At 40.4% G+C, this 19458-nt stretch overlaps 1 protein-coding gene across 8 annotated transcripts in view; it reads left to right on the top strand.

Moving 5' to 3' along the window:
* USP54 (ubiquitin specific peptidase 54) overlaps positions 1-18071 on the top strand; it is a 92030-nt gene extending 73959 nt beyond the window's left edge. For 3 of the 8 annotated variants that reach the window (XM_077183208.1, XM_054637576.2, XM_077183210.1), the window contains exons 14-23: positions 118-352; positions 1111-1250; positions 2234-2407; positions 5427-5546; positions 6680-6872; positions 9099-10552; positions 12901-13019; positions 14151-14291; positions 15761-15947; positions 16658-18071. In XM_077183208.1, the coding sequence (XP_077039323.1) occupies positions 118-352; positions 1111-1250; positions 2234-2407; positions 5427-5546; positions 6680-6872; positions 9099-10552; positions 12901-13019; positions 14151-14291; positions 15761-15947; positions 16658-17316 (3422 nt within the window). In that variant the 3' untranslated portion in view covers positions 17317-18071. Of the gene's footprint in view, positions 1-117; positions 353-1110; positions 1251-2233; positions 2408-5426; positions 5547-6679; positions 6873-9098; positions 10553-12900; positions 13020-14150; positions 14292-15760; positions 15948-16657 lie in introns of those variants that run through there. The other 5 variants (XM_077183209.1, XM_077183211.1, XR_013183473.1 and 2 more) reach the window with 5 other exon arrangements.
* Positions 18072-19458: the final 1387 nt, after the last annotated feature.

The following is a 19458-nucleotide window of genomic DNA, read 5'->3' as shown; positions in this document are numbered from 1 at the left end:
CACAAAATTAAGGATGGTGCTTGTGATTTAAACATATTTGAGAAGCTGACATGTATGGATGTTTTGCTGGTATTGAAGCTTATGTCTTCTACCAAGCTGTGTTGTTTATCTTGACAGGTAAAGAACTTACTGAGAATGAGGTGAAGGAGCATGCTGTTCACGAAACAAGGTCAAGCCAGTCAAATGTCAGATACAAGCGTGGTGTGCTGGGCCGGGGCACCCAGCACCACGTGGTGGATCAACATCCTCACCTAATACAGAGGATGGAGTCTGGCTATGAAAGCAGTGAGCGCAACAGCAACAGCCCAGTTAGTCTGGACATGCCCTTGTCTGAAAGTTCAAGCACCCACAGGTACATTTCAGCAAAATTCATGTTTGGAACGATTGAAGTCTTGATTTTTTTTGTAGTTACATAATGGTGTAGAACATTTTGCAAAACAGTGGTCCCAGTTTCACATAGAGCTGTATTGGAACAGGGGAGAAATAGTAGGGAAATGGGAGCCTATTCTTCTCAGTATATTAAAAACTTCCTGCTGGTAAGCAGAGAAAAAAACGGGGCTTGAGTGAGCAAGAAATATGGTCTAAAGTGATGCATCTGAAATAGTTGTGCCTTTAATCTATGATTTAAAAGCTTGTACTTTGAGTAACTCATAGTCCTTTTTGTTTGCATTAGACCATTGATTCTTAGACACCTTGTACAAAATCAGAAATCAGTAGCCTTGTATAGAAATCTTTGTTTTCTGACATACTTGTAATATTTTTATGTAAAAATAGACAGCACTATGTGTTTTTTTCCTTGACTTAGGAAGCTTTAGGTAATCACATATTGGCACTGTTTATGGCCAATAAACAGTAGGTAAGAATCTGTTCTGAACAACTCCTGGACCACAGTTTAATATGAAATGCGTCATCATATGGAGGAGAATAGAATTACTGTCCTCCTTGTTAACGTTCTCTTCCGCTGTTTCTTCCAAGATTTTCTTATGGTAGACTTCTTTAAAAATTAGATTAAAATGCAAGTATTTGTTTGTGTGGATACAAAAAAGGTAGATACAATTTCTCCTGGAGAAATTGGTCAAATGGTAAACTATAATTACTGTCTTCTTGGAGGGATGTTCATATGAAGAGAGGAGGTGCCTTTGTTCCTGCATGGCGCAACATCCCGAAGTCTCACAGTAGCAGCATCTTGGAAGTGGAGTCAGCTTCATCAATTGGGAGCTGGACAAACAGCCCACACACCATGGGAAATGGTAAGGTACACTTTGTAGGGGTGGTTATGCAAGGTAAAATGTATTGAGTTGTTCTTTGCTTTCTGGATGTTTATGATGACAGGGAAATTATAAGGAAAGGGAGAAGCAACTTTGAAGAACATAACAGTTTCATAAGAAATAATTATAAGATTTACCAAAGGGCATTGTAAAAAACCTGTTGGAATATTCCTTTGATCATGTTGCTCTGGCATGTCTTTTTGTGTATTGACTTAAATGATAAAATAAAACTAATTTTTCCTATTCTTTCATATAACTCAGTATTCTGCCATCAAAAAAACCTTCCCAAGCATAGCTCATAACTTAGTAAAGTTCTGAAAACCAGCTTGTAATTCTATACAAAATTCAAAACTGTTAGAACTGTGAATCTTTTACAAGCTGTTTGGGCTGAGGCTAAGCTTTTCTGCTTATGTATCATTCTAAGCAAATACTTTTTTCCAGAGAGGGAAGGGAAAGGCAGCAGGGGAGACACTTTCTGAATACCAGTAATAGTTGGAGTGAGAATGAGAACTGATGGATTTCTGTTGTGTAGGATATTGTGGTGCTTTATTTTCCTCCCATTTTCATCCACTTCATGCAGTTAGATGAAAAACATCTCATTGGAATCCATTTAACTTCCACGAGCTAGTGATCTGGCTAATTTGACAAAGCTTTATTTACAAGTTATAAAAACCGCAAGAAGCCTCAAGATTTCATCATCAGCTTAGGGTTATTTCTTCCAATGGTTCTTTCTGTTCTATATGCTGTTTGTGTGAGTCAGTGAATCCATGGGCTGTGCTGCAGGGGAGCTTGAAGCACTGCTGTATTTTTATAAATAAAACTTAACAAAATTGATGTTCTGCAATTCTGTGGTCTCAGACTCTTATTACCTAATATTAATTTTATTCTCCAGTAATGTTGCCTTGTCTTTTAAGGGATACTTCAAGAGATGTAGCTATCAAAAATGTTACTTGTTTGTTTTGAAGGTGGAGACATCTTTGTTCCTTTAAAGAGTGAGCTGGATGAATTGCAAGAAGAGGTGGCAAGGAGAGCACATGAGCAAGAGCTACGCAGAAAAAGAGAAAAGGAAATGGAGGCAGCAATGGGCTTTAATCCCCGTCCCAGCAGGTTTATGGATCTAGATGAACTGCAGAATCAGGGTAACCTTTGAATGCAGTATATTTTGCAAGATGGTAGTGCTGAAGTTTTTTGAACCTTTGAATGTAATTTCCTGATTTATTTGTGTGTGTGCATGTCTCTCGCCACATCCACCTCCCATTACAGATATGTGCCTTCAGGAAGTGAAATACGGTCCATTTCAAACCTGTAGAGAGTAAAAAACTGTTTAGTATTTTGACCAAATTTCTTCTTAAATGAAAAAGCAAAATAATGTAGAGATATTCTTAGTATATGTGCATTTTTCCAATTTTTTAGTGATACACGCTGTTGATAGTATTGATACCTTGATTTAGCTGTAAGCCTTTAACCAGCATCTTGGAATGGGCAGGGCTGTTTTTACCTTTCAGGCACCTCAGCTTCATCTGCAGCAGAGGTGGTTAATATAAACCATCATTCTGTTTCCGCTTGATTTTAGTACCTTTGCAGCCCTGAGCAATTCTGCTTGTTCTGCCCTTGTGCTGTGCAGTGTTTCTCCCTGCCTGGCTGTGGACCCACGGCACAGGTGTTGGGACAAGTACTCTGGCTGGATCTAATTGAAAATCTGAGCTGGGTTTAGTTGCCTATCTTTTCTAGGGAAAAAGAATTTTTAAAAAATTAAGAACTAAATACAAAGTTTGATTGTCTTTTCCATGACTCCTCATCTTTCTGGGAGGAGATGGCAGCAAAACAGGTTTAATTGGAAGGATGCAGCTGGAACAGAGGGAACATGACAGGATTCACGTGTAATACTTTGTCTTAGCCCTGAATCTCCATCAGCCAGTAAGAGGATTCAGGAGAAAGGTGGGATAAAGTGCACTGACCCAGTCAAGAGTGAACCTTGAAACCTGCTGGAACACTTAACTGGGGGTTGTTGGAGGGTGAGCAGGGCCAAGAAGAGTGAACACCTGGGCTCTGGTCTAACTAATGTATATATGATCAGGGCAGTCCTGCTGTGGTATACTGTGCTGCCAGCCCTCCTGGCATCCCCATGCTGCTTTCTTCAACCTGATGTAGAAGGGAGTTGAGGTTGCTGGTTTGCTGCTCAAGGAGAGGAAGGAGAGGGCCAGCCCACAGCAGTGCCAGTTTTGGACACAATCCCAACTGTGCTTTGCAACCTACAGCCATGCCAGCTGCTCAGCAGGCAGAATGACGCTGTGCCAGTGACAACTGAACAATATGATCTCCATGAGAATGTCTGACTGGAAATAATGTATAATTTTTATATGTGTATATAATTTGTATAATTTGTGGAAATGTGTATAATTTTTACTGACCATCAGTTATACTTTACAGTCCTACTATGGTCTGCTGGTAACCAGGTCAAAAATTCTGATGTACCAGAGTAGATAAATATATTTTTCTATTAGTATAGTGTTTACTTTTGTAACATAAATGCCAGTAGTTTAAAAACTGAAAAGTAAACCTCTGTTGCTGAGCATGTTGTCTTCTCTGCTTCTCCTGCATGAAAGAAAACAGCATATTCTCCAGTACTTTACCCCTCTTCTTGATCTATTCTATTAGTTGATGGAAGCAAAAATTACTTAGCTTTTCTTTGTTGAAAAGAAAGTAGAGTAGACTAATGCTTAATCCAAAAAGAATTTAGTAGAATGTTTGAGGAGTCCAGATGCATTGACTTGAGATCTAGGGAAGCCTTTGTTTATTCCTTTTCAGTCTTTCCCCACCCCAGTCAGAGATATAATAGCTGAACAGGCTGCTGGACTGCCTGGAAGGCTTGCTTGTATGCAGAACTCCAGAATGCTTGTGACTCATTTTCCCCTCAAGTAAACTGCTAAATTCATGCAATGAAAGCTAACTTTAGTATTCTGCCCTTAATTACAAGCCTCAGTTGCCTTGATTTTGAAACTGAAGGTGCTGTGCTGCTTGATTAACTTACTGCTCTAACAATTCTCACTTCTTTCTCCAGTACTAGCTTTTAATGCAGATTCTTTGGGGTTTATGGTAAAAGAGTTTGTATTTACATCTGTGCACAGCGATGTTACGGAGCAGGTCAGGCCGTAGCATGTGTTATGCATATTGAGAGAACGTGATTTATTGTTGGCTGATCAAGGTACTCACATTCTCTGCCACAATGACAGAGATGTTCCATTAAAAAAGACCCACCCCTGAAGAGAGTAAAAGTCAAGTTTTATTTTCTATTTTTCCTGCCTCATTTGAATGCTTACATTTTAGTGTATCATTTGCATAATGCCTAATAGGTGACACAAAATAGTTTGGGCATTTCTTCTTCTCAGAAATGGATGTTATGATGCCAGGACACAGTTTCTTTTTGTGTCCAAAATTATTTATCCTTCTCCAGCACTGTTTTCCAAATTGTCGCAAAAGGAATTCTTGACAGTTGTCCCCTTCTTCTCAGCTTCCACCACCTTGTTTTTCAAGTTGCAAGACTGTTGGGTTTTTATATTCTGACTTAGAGCAGTTAAGTATATGCACTAAACTCATTTATGGAAGTATTTCATGCAGGCATTTATGTTCACACTCAACTCCTGAATTTTCTTCCCCAGACATGTTGGTTGTTTCAGTTTGTTTCCATTTTGATGAAGAAGAGGCAGATGGATTTTGTCAGGAAAATTATCATACAATGAAAAAACCCTAATCTGCTGTATTTCTTTTACTGATACATTTTGGTTTAGATTTGGTTCTAAATTTAGTTTAATTCCTTCTTGACAGAAGTCATTTGAACTGACTCTGTTCTATGTCTGTACCATCTTTTATACTGACTTAAAGTGTTGAAAATAGCAGAATAAGCCAGTACAGCTCTCTCAACTAAAGAAAATTTGAGGGAAAAAATCCCTTTCATGTTGTTTTACTGTATGGATGTCAAGCATATCAGGGTGCTCAAGATGTATTTCTGCTTAGGGAGGGTTAGGTGGTGCAGTCTGGAATATGCACAGCGTCTGCAAGAATCCGTGTGTGGAAGGATTTGGTGATCACAAATGGGATGAGGGTAAGTGAGGGTTCTGCAATAATGAAACCAAAATGAAGGGTGCTGCCCATTTGCAGGGAGGAGTGATGGCTTTGAGAAGTCGATGCAGGAGGCAGACTCAATCTTTGAAGAGTCGCTGAATCAGGAGCAGAAGGGGGATTGTGCTGCAGCTTTGGCTCTCTGTAACGAAGCTATATGTAAGTAACCGTAACCGCCTGAGCTACTGCGCTTTGACTGTTACTAATACAGAATAGAGGCTGAAACGCCGCATCACAGTAAGTGGTCAGGTCGTGCTAGGGAGTTGCTGCTCTTTAGGAACATGCAGGTGGAGAGAATTTTTCATTTTTATAAGCATTTCCATTTGGGGGTTTTAGTCCTATTCCTCTTCATCTCTGTTTTTTTCATGTTTACATTAATTTTGTTGTTCTCTCCAGTGTTAAGGCAGTAACAGCACTGGGGTGCTGATGTGCCCTTTTTGGTGCTGTTATGTTTCAGCAAGCACCTGGTAGGTGGTTCCCCTTCCCACTCAGTCCTCACAATTTTTCTCCATTGTCAGGCCGAATTGCAAAGGCCATTAAGCTCCCCTGTTTTTCATGGAGGGTGTAGCATAGGAAGAAAATGGTAGCCCACTCTGGAGTCTTCTGGATTAGCAGAAGTGAACTATGCTGTACTTTAACTTTCATGAAGAAAAAAGCATTAGGACATTGAAGTGCTTAAATGCATTGTGACCTTTGAGAATGTGTGCTATGTGATTTCATTTTATTTTTGGTGGTTTTCCATTATGACTGGCTGGCTGTCTCACCCCATACTCTCCTCTGTCTGTGTAGAATGGCTGCAGACAGGGTGAGTAGCTCCTGTGCTGTTTTCATTTAGAAATTGGCTTTTATGGACTGCAGAATAAAGGGTGCAGCATACAGCTGTAGTGACAGCTCTATTAGCTTTCTTTCCAGCAAGGAATCTCAAATCCCAGCTGGGTATTCCTGCGCACAAAGGGAGTCCCAGGTACGGAGGACGCAGGAGAAGAGTACATGACAGAATGAAGCATCATTGTAGTAGAGCTGGAAAGAGCCTGTGTGAAGGGATGAGAAATTGGGCTAAAACAACGATATTTTTATTTTATTTTGGTTTAGTTTCAATTAATGTGTTTGTACACCTGGCTAAGCTGAATGTGCATTAATGGAAACAGTAGCATCCTTGTGAATTTTTTTGTGGCAGTATTTGCATGCTCCATGTTTTTTGTTCCTGCTGCATATTTTTTCTTTTTTTTTTCTTTTTCAATTTTATTCCTTTTTTCTGTTTGTTTTCTGCTATGTTTTCTTTTGCATTTTAGCTAAACTAAGACTTGCCATGCATGATGCCAGCGCTAGCACTCACAGCAGAGCCCTAGTCGATAAGAAGCTGCAAATCAGTATCCGAAAAGCCCGGAGCCTCCAGGATCGCATGCAGCACCAACAGCCACCGCAGCCGCTGCCTCCGCCAGCCTGCCACCCACCACAGGGCGGCACCATGGCCCAGTCTACAAGGTAGTGCCAGTACCTCGCCTGGGCACCACCCGGGCTGCATCTGTGAGCAGTGCAGTCTGGAAAGAAATAGCAAACTATTGTCTATTCCCTGGATAGTCCAAGTCCTACTGTGTTACACCTATTCTTCTCTTCTCTAGGTTCAATCCTATTGTAAAACAGTCAACTACCCCATTTCCCCCCCCCCACCACCCTTTCTCCCAGTCTTTATAGAACAGTCCAATGTGCATGTGTTCAGAATGTGATCTGTGACACAGAATTGTAGCAGTCAGTGCCTGGCAGCATTGATGTCTCATGCACCAAGCGAAAAAATACAATAGACAATAATCTGGCTAAAAGAAGCGGGGGTACGTTAGGATAAAATGTGACTGTTTATAATCAGGAGCAGTTTCAGGACTCAGTCAGTAAAAGACTGTACTGCAGTCAAAATTTTGCTATAGCTGCTTTTATGTTGGGAATATTAGCCAGTATGTTTAGTGCTCTGTAGTTTGAAAACTGTCAAGTACATTGATCTTTTCTTTCTAGTCCACTTCTCTCGTGGTGCACTGGTACAACTCTTGAATCCAGATCCTGATCCTGTCACCTTGACTACTCCATCATTCTTCATTTTCTTTCTGTGCTTCTCAGCATCCTGTAGCCTGGCTTACCAGCCCTCCTCAGTGTCTCTTCATGATTCCTTCTTCCATACTGACTTTAACTACAGCATAATTAACTCTCTGCTATAACTGATCCTTTCTTCCTACTGTCTTTAGCATGCAGCTTAATCCTTCTTTCTTCCCATGCCATTCCCTCCTAGCACTAGACCATCCCTATCCAATTTCTAGGCTATTTCTTGAACTGTTACTTTTTTCCCCTCTCCCCTTCCTAACATGTTGTATTACCAGAAGCTTAGGTAAAATCTCGGATGAGAATCATTTTTCTGTTCCTTTCTGTAAAAGGCCGGGTACAGCTATCCAAACCCAGTTAATTTGCACACCTGCCAGGCTATAGTTCATAACATTCTTTTCTTTTCCTGCAGTACCTGAATTACATGTAATGAAAGCTGATCCTGTTGTCAATCAGGAGTCCATTATATTCTCTCTTACAGGAGAAATGCAGAGCTCAAATTAGGCATTTGGCAGATTCTAAGAAAATGAAAAGCACTGTCTTAACTAGTTTTGCTAATGCTAAACTCACTCATGGCTGCTCTGGGAAATGAGCGTTACTTTTGCGAAATGTTATATCCAACTGAATGTTAATATTTCAGTCAAGGAAAAAGAAACCCTGTTCATAGCTGGAGTTCTGTACTCCAGCTTTGATTTAAATAACGTAGACAGTACAAAGTTTGCAATTCCTCACAAATAATATTCTATTGCTACACACATCAACTAGGTCTTCATGATAACTTTCATTCCATGCATCTCAAGGAGGAAACAAAGCAGTAATTTTACAGTTGCCTTAAGTTTTCTGCTGGAGCTGATGTAGCCTATCATTTTCTCATAGGCTGTGGACGTACTACTGTTTGTTCTGTCTGTATATTAAAATGCTAACTAAATGCAGAAAAATGCCACTCAAGAATATAACTGTCTTGCTTTGGTACTTAAAAGAATTGACATTATTTTCTAGAAGTATGCTTAGGGTACAAATTATTGCAGAGTAATAGTTATGCATTTAACTTGAACTTTATTTAATGTTTTAGATCAATATCTCAAAGAATTAGACTATAAGAATGATATGAGAAAAATTCCAACCTGTTCTTCCATTTGTCAAGTCATTCTTCATGAAGAATGAGAGAGGGAATCTTAGAGAAATACTGTCAGTTCATTTTCAGATCACAAACATTCCCAAAGTATTTTAAAAGATATCTAAGATGTTACTGTTGAAAGCAGTTATTTAATTTTATTTTATATAAATGCTATTCCTACTCTTCTTACAGTTATCCCTTCTCACATACTCAGTGTACTGGTTGAAATGCCTCTGGTGCTGTGCAAGAATACTTCATATAAAGCCTAACTGTAGCAAAATACTCTTAAAAACATGAAATTGATTCAGTTAGACTGTTAAAGTAGGAAAACAAAGTTAGAAGCAAAGGACTAACACAAATGTGTCTAGTGAATTAATGCAAAGTCTTCATCAGAATACAGTGAGGAGAGCGTGTTGAGCTGTATGTCAGCTAGTGCAGGGTCTGTACCCTGGAGATAAACGTAAGCAATGACTGCCGCTAATCATTTACTCTTCTGTGTGTTTTAGTGAACAGACTGGCCCGCTCCAAGTACTGCTGAGCCAGGAGGTACCACTGGAACCCAACAAAGAAGTGGAATTTGGGTCCAGTTCTTTCTTCCACCCACCTGCTTCCTGCCATGAATTGCACTCATCATTATATCCAGAGTCTTCCTCCTTGCCCCCTTCTGAAAGCAATCCATCCAACAGGATCTCTCCAAACATCCAGTCTGCTTCTGCTGATTTTCATGACCAAGTCCCCTCTTTTCCTTATAGGCAAGGGTTGGCAGAGAGGTCTGCAAGAACTGAGAATGAAGCCCACAAGAGTGGGGAATTTGCTGACACGACAGCCACAGGGCTAAAAGACTATAGGGATTGCTGCAGTAGCAGCACGTTAGAGGAGGTTCATAACGTAATGCCTGTTCTCACACCTCAGTACCAATCCAAGGCTAACACAGTAAACTCTGGGTCTTTGCCTACACTGTTTTCCTGTCCACATCCACCACAAGCAGCATCTCCTGAAAAGGACAGCCAGCACAGTCCTTGTTCCAAACTTGCCAGCTCTCCAGTGCGGCCCAGCATTGATCTTTTAGGGGCCTATCATGCAATGACCCCTGCAACTTCATCCCCTACACAGCAGTGCTCCTCGGATCCTTTGCAGAAAAATAAGTACTACACAGCAAACAGCCAGGAGATTTTATTTCCCTCACAGGGTGAATATGGCACAGCAGACGGTTCTAAATCTGAGGCATTTAGTACAAAGGGACACGTTCGCTCCTTGGCAGAGCAGTTTCAGAAAATGCATGCAGTCTCCCAGAGAAAAGGTACTCGTGAAAAAGACTGGATTACTGCAGTGTGTCAGGATGAGAAGTCTCCAAAGTTAACACAAAAATCTTTCATCAACCATTCATCTTCCGGTTACAGACAGCTAATCCATCAAAACCAAGAAAATAAAACCCAGTCTTCTGAAAAGTTACACTCAACTGTGGATATTAGGGACGGGGTAGTTTCTTTGAAGGGTTTTAGTGCCCAACATGTTGCTTCTGGGAGTTTTTGTTCTCACAGTGAAGAACTGTGTAGAAGAGGTGGACAGAATATGGCAGACCCTGTACCCTGCGTGGAAAGGCACTGTCATGATGGAGGAATGAAAGAGGTGGATGATGGAGCTGCTAGTAGCATGGTTGCCTCTATGCCTGTGGACCGTTGGGTGAATAATGTTTCTAGGTGTTACAGTTCTCAGAAGGCTAATAAGAATACTGAATGGCTTCCTGTACCTGGGAGGAGTCCACTCCTTTCTGATCAGAGAGCAGTTGGAGATGACTTGAGCAGGATCCCAGTACACCTGCATCCACAGTGGAATCAAGACACAGAACAGGAGCTCTCAGAACTGGAATCCCTCTATCAGACTAGTCTGCAGGCATCTCAGGCCACTAGGCCTTTCTTGGGAAGACAGGACAGTGCTAGGTATCCATTTGATCAATCAGGTAAGAATGCTGCAGTTGTTTTTCTTGGTTGACCTGCCTGTGTACTCCAGTGTAGGTGAAGATGCGTTTTCCAGTAGATTTAGTTAAATGGGTATTAATTCGTGCACAGATGCAGAAAAAGTCAGGTTGTAGACTCTGGAAACTTTCCAGCTAACTAGAGAAAGCAGTGTCATAGCACTGCCTGGGGTGACTGCAGAGTAGCTGTTGATCATGGCAAACATCTGTTGAGAGTAACATAGAAATAATTGATCCTGTTTTCAAGTAGAGAGCCAGCTGCTTATGTCAGGCTAATGAATTTTGCTGTTTGAAAGTCCTGCACCCCCTCTGGAATTTATTAAACTGTTTCTATCCCTGATGCTAATGTTCTCCACATTGGTGAATTTTAACTGATTGTATTGTAATTGAGAATTTGGTCTCTATCTGGTTGAGGGAAAACTTTTAAAAGTTTATCAAGATCTGAGAGTTGAACCTGTGTTTTGCTAAGGACTGCCTGCTTTAAATTCTGAAAAGTTACTTGTGAAAGCAGCACTGAGGGTACATGAGGATCCATGAGACCTTGTGGATTAGTAGATGATGAAAGAAAATGAACAGATTCCAACAGTGAGGACATCCAGCTGTTGCTGGAGACATTCAATTAGAGTCTGATGACAGCAATCTGGTTCCACTTAAACTGATCTAATCTCCTGCCTGAGACAGGGCAACCTTGTTTCTCTGCTTCACAAGTGAAGCAAATTTCTTTATAATCTGTGTCATAGCATTAAAGCTATGAATTTTCTGGTTAAATACAAGGCAGCCTGAAATTGGATGGGTACCAAGGTGACACAGATATAGCTGTACACATATGATGTATATTGCAATGAATACATACACAGGACAGGTTCTCCCCTGCCCTACAGCCATGGCAGTGGAGCCCCCATCATTCCTGACAATGTCAGACCTGGCTGTGACCAGAGTGAGTACTGCAGTAAAGTCTTGAGCAGATTTTTGTTGAACAGCTTGAGTTTTCTCTGGAACTCTTGTGTCTTGCAGTCTGCTCATAGACCACTTAAGATATCAAAATGTGGCCATTTACCATTTGTTGTCCTGTTGGTTTACTTTCAGATTTAGGCAGGATCTGACTTCACAACTTTGCAGATACTGTCATGCATGGGCTTGAATCAGAAGGTCTTATAAATTCCTACTTAGCTGACTGATTTTGGAAGTTCTTTCTGGAAATCTACCAGCATAAAGCCCAGTTGCTTTAGTGGTAGCTGGAGTTTCAGAGTTCTGTCATCAAATGACCCATTTCTTATGCTGACTTTTCTTGCCTATTTTCCCACCACATATTTGATATGAGATAGGGATATTCTTCTAAAGTGAAGTTTGTATTTGAGATCATCTGGTTTGCTGTAACTTCCAGTTGTTTTTTCCTAAGTTCTGCAAATTCTGTGTAAAACTGAAAAGTTTGAACCAGGGCATCTACTGTGATGAACTGGATGAAAATCACCTGATTTATTTTTTTTTTTAGACCTAGTCCTAGGTCTAGGACTGCTCTTTCTTTCTCTTAACTTGGATTACATATTCATTTTCAAATGCTGTTGAAACTTTGACCCATATCCACTGGTTTTGTTAGACCTTTGCATTCAGAATCTTGGTGAAATGTCAGTTTTCATTAGAGGGGCTTTACAGCACAGTTAAAGCCAAGCCAAATGCGACCACCTCAATGCAGAAAAGGTGTTGTTATCAGCATATCACCTTTCTTTCTTTTGAGAGGAACTCCCTGTGACCAGTTTAAATTAGGCCACTGATCTGTCTATTCCATGAGGAATTTTAGGACTGTAAGTGGTTGATGGGGATTGCACTGAAGTGAATTGTAGCAATCCTAGTTAAAAATAACACCTTTAAGTATTTACCCAGCGCAGAAAATGGCTGAGAAATGGTAGCATTGAATGGGAAGGAGCAGGTGAATATGTGGGGAAGGAACCTGAGGCTGACTTTTTTATCCCAAATAACTTAAGGTAACTTCCTTCTGGTAGCTGATCTTCTGTCTTTTTGGGCCCTTTAAACAATCTCACCTCTGTATCAGGCAAGTGTTGATGTGCAGTTAAAGTATTTAAATCCTAAATAGTTTGGTTAACTGCTCCCCTGAAGCCTGCAGGAGGGCCAGGGAAGTAGGCATAGTATCCTGATAGGCCGTCTCCCCTTGAAATGTTGGGTGTTAGCTGATGTATTCATGTTCCAAGGATCTGTGACTTCTTGTTCTGTGTGTATAGTCCCTCTGTCTTTGCTGGAGTCAGACCTAAGGTAGTCAGAAATGTGCCGTTAAGGTGCAATCAGGTGTTGAATTTAATCAGTGTTTTCCTTCCCAGTGTCTGTGAGCCCGGGTGTGAGGAAGCTGCCTGCTACAGCTGGCATGGGGCTGTCGAAAACCCCAACGGCGGAGATCGAGCGCAGTCTGTGTGGATCCAGTGTCTCTTCTGTCTCCAAGGTGATATTTTGGTACTTAAAATGTACTAGAGGGGGAAGGGCTCTCCCTGTGCAAGAAAGAATTTACAGTGGGATAAGTGAAGTACATTATGAAAAAGATACTGGGGTCATTTTTATTAATGTTAGAAAGAATTTTAAGTGCAGTCTAGCTCAGGATTAACTAGCTAAAATATGAGTGATTCATGCTGCATGCACTGCATGCAGTCAGATGATCTAAATTCTGGCTTGGAGGAAGACACTCCTGAAAACATTAAGATCTAGTCTCTTTCAACTTGGTGGCATGAATTCCCTTGCATCACAGCTGATGATAACTGCTTCTTAATTTTGCCACTTGCAGGGGCACAGGCTCTTTTTTTTTTCACTGTGTCACTACATATTTTTAAAGTGGGTGATAATTTGGTATTTGCTACAGTTGGTAGTTAGTCACCTCAGAGTGGGAGAACATTCTTTCTCATTTTTTTCCTGGGAAGAAACTGTTTAAATAACTGGCAGTTACATATCACTGTCTGTATATGAAGACATGGAAGTATTTTCAAGGGGAAATGACATTTCCTGTAATATCTCTGTACTTGTTTAAGGGAGCCCAAAGTCTGTTCCTTTATAGAACAAAAGAAAGGAAGGATGGAACAAACATTTCCCTTGCTAGCACAAGATTAACAAGTTTCCAGCATTCATCAAATAATCCTAGATTTTTAATTTTGTTTTTGTTATGAGAAGACTGTAGTATTTTATCGTAAGATGACTGTCAGCTGCAGCCATGATTATCTCTCCAGGGGCAATGATGCCTGTAGCAGCAGTCAGTCCTTCAGGTAGATTCATCCCACTAAAGACATTTTGTCCTGGATTTAGGTACTTATAAAAGAATGTATCTCATTTAGACAAATCAATCTGTGTATATTTACTAAGGTAAGAAATACTATAAGGAATAATACTTTTAATCAGCAGATCCAGACAGACCCATTTATCTCAAGTTTTCCAAGTAGTACCCAAGTGAAGGATTTTAGGAAAGAAAAGGTCATTAAATATCATTGAAATATGCTCCATTATATTTCTATTCATCTGTTGCCCCTAATTATTATACAAAATTGATGTTATTAAAAACCTTGTCTGAAATGTGGGATATTGTCTGCAGGTCACATTTACCAGAGAACATAGCAGGGAACCAGAAGAGGAGGAAATCTACAGTGCAGAGAATTTCCGTCGCATTGCTCGCAGTCTCAGCGGGACAGTTATCTCTAACAGAGAAGAGACCTTGGTCTCTTCTCACAGTTTTGTAAGTAGGATGATGTGCAGCTTTCCAAAGAGCTATCATCTCTGTGTAGGGTTGGTGTTTTCTATGTCTTCATTTAGTAGTTAACAAACAAGACAGAAGACAGCTCAATAATAAGCCATGATAAAAGCCTGTCTTTTTTGTTCTGTCTTTGGAAGAAGAATGAACTTTTATATAAGAAGCAAGGCTGTCTTTTTCAGGTATCATTGCAGAGTGGTGACTGCTGCAGCTGATAGGCATGTCAGCTAACATTACTTGTCAGTATGCAGAAACAGCCAGTATAAATATTTTTTTCAGTTGACTTAAAGTATTTTTAAGAAAGCTTCTGATGCACCTATAATTTCCAAAAAAACCCACCAGTACCAATAGGAACGTTTCTGCTCTCTTGTGAGTTTATTAAGCAAATAGCATTTTTAGAGAGTAAAAGTCAACATTAAAGGGGAGGCAATTCAAGACTTGGTGCAGACAGTTATATACAGAAAATAACTAAAAGTAAGGGGGTTGATCTTTCCTTTGTCCTTTCTGTTAAGTTGTCTTAGATGCAATTTTAAAGTGTCAGAAAAACAGTAACAGAGTGTTTAGCAACACAGCTAGATATAATGTCAAGTTTTGGCTTTGACTGAATTTATTGCAAACTCTGGTCAAACTTTTATTTGAAACCAACTACGTAACAGGTATAGAAGAGTCTCAGTTACGAAATCAGTTAGGTTGCTCCAATTGCACCTCTCTGCTGTAAACTAAGTATATGTCAAACTTTGAAGAGTTTGCTTCTCAGCATGCTTTAGTTAAGGGCTCTGACATACCTGGAAGTGCTGGCAGAAGCAATTACAAACCTCTAGCTGTTCAAGATTTGCCCTTTCTGCTAAGGTTTCTATCCCCATAACATAAGTGGCCAGTAGAATGGTTGTCTGTTTCAAGTAAGTCACTGCACTTAAGTCTGTGATGGTTTGTTGTTGTGCCATTCAGCCATCCCTGCTTTTTGGGATAGGTATCTCCTAATAGAGGCAAATGGTACAGCACAGGTAAATATTTCAGCTGTGACAGGTAAATCTGTTTACAGTCTGGAATCAGAGCTTTCAATAAAGCCTGGTAGATAATAGAAAAGAAGAATCAGCAATACTGTATTTGATGGCTTGTGTAGCATGCCATTTCCAATGCTGACTGGCCTGACATTGTTTGGTGTATTCAGTTTGTCAGCCAAACCCCCAGGAGTGGTTTGTGTTCGTTTTGACTTTTTCTTTTTGTTACAATTCCAGTCTAATGATCCTATGTAGCCCACCACTTCAGTAAGAGCCTTACTGGATTGATGCAATTTTTGTCTGTCCGTCTTTTTCACATACAGATGCATGTTTTTGTTCCAGTGACTCATCCCTTTCTTCCTTGGATCAACACCACCTTTGCTTGTTTCAACCCAACTCTGTGTTTACTCATCATTTTATGTTCTGTTCTTCTCCTTTCTCATTTTACAAAAGGAAGCACCAAATACGAGGAAAATGCCAGTGGACACCAGCCACCGTTCTTCCAGCTCCACTTCCCTTCCTTTCCCCCATGATCCTCCTGTATTTCCCTTTGATCCCCAGCACAACCCAAACCAGGTGCAGCACCCACCCCATGATGTACTGATGCCCAGCATGGTGGGCAAGGCACGTAAACTGTCAGGTAATAATCACAGGACTTTTCATCCTTCTTGGTGATCAGAAATATTGCTGAAGTACAGCTCCTCGGTTCTTGTCCTTCATAATGGAGTTTCACTATCTGCCTGAATTCCTCCAGAAATCTGGAAGGACAAATCACGTTTCTTCTTCTCTGTCCTTCAGAATTTTTCTGTGGTTCTGTGCTAACTGTGCATAACCAAAGCCAATAACCTTTATGGAAACATTATGATGGCTATATACAAAGTCATATCAATATTTTTATGAGTTATTTTCTTTAATGTTAAAGTAGTAGTAAGACCCACCACCTTGTTTCCATGTGTAAGAGTACTTCCACAAATTACTCATTCCCACGAATCACACATGTGCCAGTAGAAATAACTACTTCCTGCATGAGAATTATTTTCCTGTGACAGCATCAAAACCAGTTTGATCTGCCAGCCTTGGAATACTTTGTTGGGCTCCTTGATGAAACAAGGGGCTAGTAAAGAAATCTGTGACAGCAGCTGCAGTAGGATAAGGAGAGGAAATGCAGTGAGGAAAATGAATGGTGGAAAAGGTACAGCTAGCTTTTATTCAGAATTGCATGTCAGGCAGTAACTGGATGTACTAGTGATTTCATTGTTCTTCTGTCACCTGCTGGCCACAGCTGATAGTTCAGAGACGATGAAACAAAAATTATAACTAAGCAAACCTTTTTTTAAAAATTTATTTCAGGAGATCAGAAGAACATCATCCAGAAGCTTCTGGTTGTGCCTGACAGGGGTGAAGCTTTCCAAGGTGAAGACTACCCAGGTGTGGCACTGAGCTATGGGAGTCTCCCTTGTGTACCCAAAGGCACCCTCTCCCAGGGGCAAAAGCCTCTTGTTAATTTGCATTTAGGAGGTGGAGCATCGAGAGTCTCTGGCCGTTTGCTGAACACAAATTATCCTGCTGCACAAACAGCCACGTTACCAGATAAGCGAACAATGCTCTGGGGGAAACATGCTGGCCAGCCAGGCAAGAGTTTCCAAGAGGGCTTCCTTCAGCAGCCTTCACAACATCACATGCATGAATCTCATGCCATGGGTTGCAGAGTACCAGCCAGCACAGACTACAGCACTTTAAGAATACTACGTGAGCCTTCTTGGGATCCCGGTGCTTCTCAAGGTTGCCCTGTGCCCCCCTCTTGTGTTAAGGCCCCGGGCCCAAGGAGAGTGGACATGCCTCCAGAAGAAGACTGGCGAGAGAACAGCTACGCCCCTCAGCCTGGCAGAAGGAGAATGCTGCCAGTGCATGTGAGGGATGGGACTTTTGCTTCTGCTTCTGAGACACACAGAAATATGCTGGCTCGAGCAGCAGCAGCTACTGGCACCATGCAAAATAATGGCTGGTGAGATCCCATTCACTCCATGTGCCCCAGTACACCACTCTGTGGACTATGGTTGTTGCCAGAGTGTGGATTGCATGGAGACAGGAAAGTCTTTCAAACACTATCTCTGCCAGTTTTGTCTTAAAATGTAGCTATACAGTATGTGGAAACTAATTGCACTGTATTTCGTTTCTGACACTACTGAACTGCTGTCTGGATGGGGAATCTTAACTATTTTAGTCCTGGCCTCTCCTAGCAAACAAGTGCTATAGGAATGGTAATTTGCTTACGGGTAAGTTCAGAAGTGTGCACACATTTTGAAGGAAGATGGCAACTAACAAAAGGACATTTTTAAGGACTCTTTTTCATGAAATGTAGCTTTGGTAAATTCTTCACAAAAAGAAACCAATCCTTTTGTTTTCTTCTCCTTCCTCTCTCCTGTTCCTTCCTAGGGAAAAAAAAAACTGATCCACCTTCCAGGTTCCAGTAAATCTGTGCTTGGCAGGTGGTAGTTAGTAAAGCAAGCACGGTTTTCAGTGTTCTGAGATCTCATACAGAGATCACAGCAGAGGAAGTGACAGGGAGACATTGTTCACAGTAAACCCCAATTTTCTCCACTTCTTTAAAGCAAACTAATGATGCTTCAAACAGAAAAGACTGTTAATGCTGCACGCTTAACAACACCAATGTAAACACAGAATAAGTTTAACTATTTTAGTGTCAAGCATACTTGCTTTTGTAAGTATTTTTCAAATAAATCTATGAAAATAGTTCTATTTACATGTCTGTGTTTGAGCTTTCTTTTCAGTTTAGCTTTACTTTTCAGTTGGCTGGAAACGTCTAATTAATTTTCTTACATGTGAACAAACGTAATTAAGTTGTTTATTCTAGTTCATTAACAAGGTTTATGTAATAAAGACTTAGATTGGAGGACATGCCTAATTTTGACTCAGGACTTCATGTGTTTCATTACTACTCAGCACTTAAGTTTCTCCTCATGATGGACAATAATTAAGCATCCTTCAAAAAGTATTTTGAGACTGACTACTTGTTTTAAGGAAAACTACTACATTTAAGCAGGAAGGTAGTGTATGCAGATCTATAGAAAAATGATTAGAAATTATTGGTGTGGAGAGAAGTGTCATTTTAATCATGCTTGTCCTCCTGCTCCTGCAGATGCTTTCAGGTGTGATGGTTGTGAGGTATTCAGAAGCATGGCGGGGGGGGTTCTGTTCCATGCTTATCCTGTTCCATGGTTCTGTTCTATGCTTGTCCTGGTACATGGTTCTGTTGGGAACAGGCTGGAGCTGTGGCGATGCCACTGCTGCTGGAAGGGCTGCCCTGCCCCATTGCTGCCCTGTGAATGACAGGATAATCTAAGAAAACAAGCTGCCAAAGTAAAGTGCAAAGTCATCACTTCAAGAATCAATATAAAGTATGAAACTTCTGCAATTGAAGACAATGTGCATGCTTTAGCTTTCTTATGTCGTTGTGATGACCAGGAAAGAATGGAAGTATACTTACATAAAGCTCTGCAGAATAATTCTGAGTTGATGAAATTTATTAAAATAATCAGTAGTAACCAAGTGGGTTTTTTTTAAGAGAACTGTTGTGTTTATTCCATTACATTTCTAGCTACCAAGTTTCAAAACTCTTTTTATGTGTCCTTTGTATATCAGTTGCTTTGTATGAAGTTAAACAGAGGCCTGAAAAGGAAAAACTGGGTCCATACCAAGCAGTATATTAGTACATCTGAAGAGAAACAAACTGAAGTACTTTCAACAATATATTTAACATGGGAGGAAATGTGAGGCTGGAAAAATACTGTTGCTTCAGCTTGTGTCTGCAAATTTTAGTAAGGTCAGTATTTACATATTCACTTTGTAATTCTTTTGACTAACTTGTCTTTTTAGTGATATTTATACCATACAAAAATCAATTATGTAGTAGTTTAATAGCTTGTTGAAGTTCACTGTTGCCTATAGAAAGGATGAGGAGGGGGTTCCCACAGGAATTCAGCAGCTATTGAGAATTCTTAAGAGTTAACAGTTTGTAAGCTTTGATGCAATATAACCTTTTCTTTGTCCCTGGCTGAAGAGTATGTTATTGGATGGAATTAAATGAAATGACTGCCAGACACACTTAAATTCACCTTTTTAAAATAAGT

The sequence above is a fragment of the Agelaius phoeniceus genome, chromosome 9, assembly GCF_051311805.1.
Source record: "Agelaius phoeniceus isolate bAgePho1 chromosome 9, bAgePho1.hap1, whole genome shotgun sequence".
Taxonomy (NCBI): Eukaryota; Metazoa; Chordata; class Aves; order Passeriformes; family Icteridae; genus Agelaius; species Agelaius phoeniceus.
The sequence above is the reverse complement of the archived record's forward strand: the minus strand, read 5'-3'. Positions and strand labels throughout refer to the sequence as shown.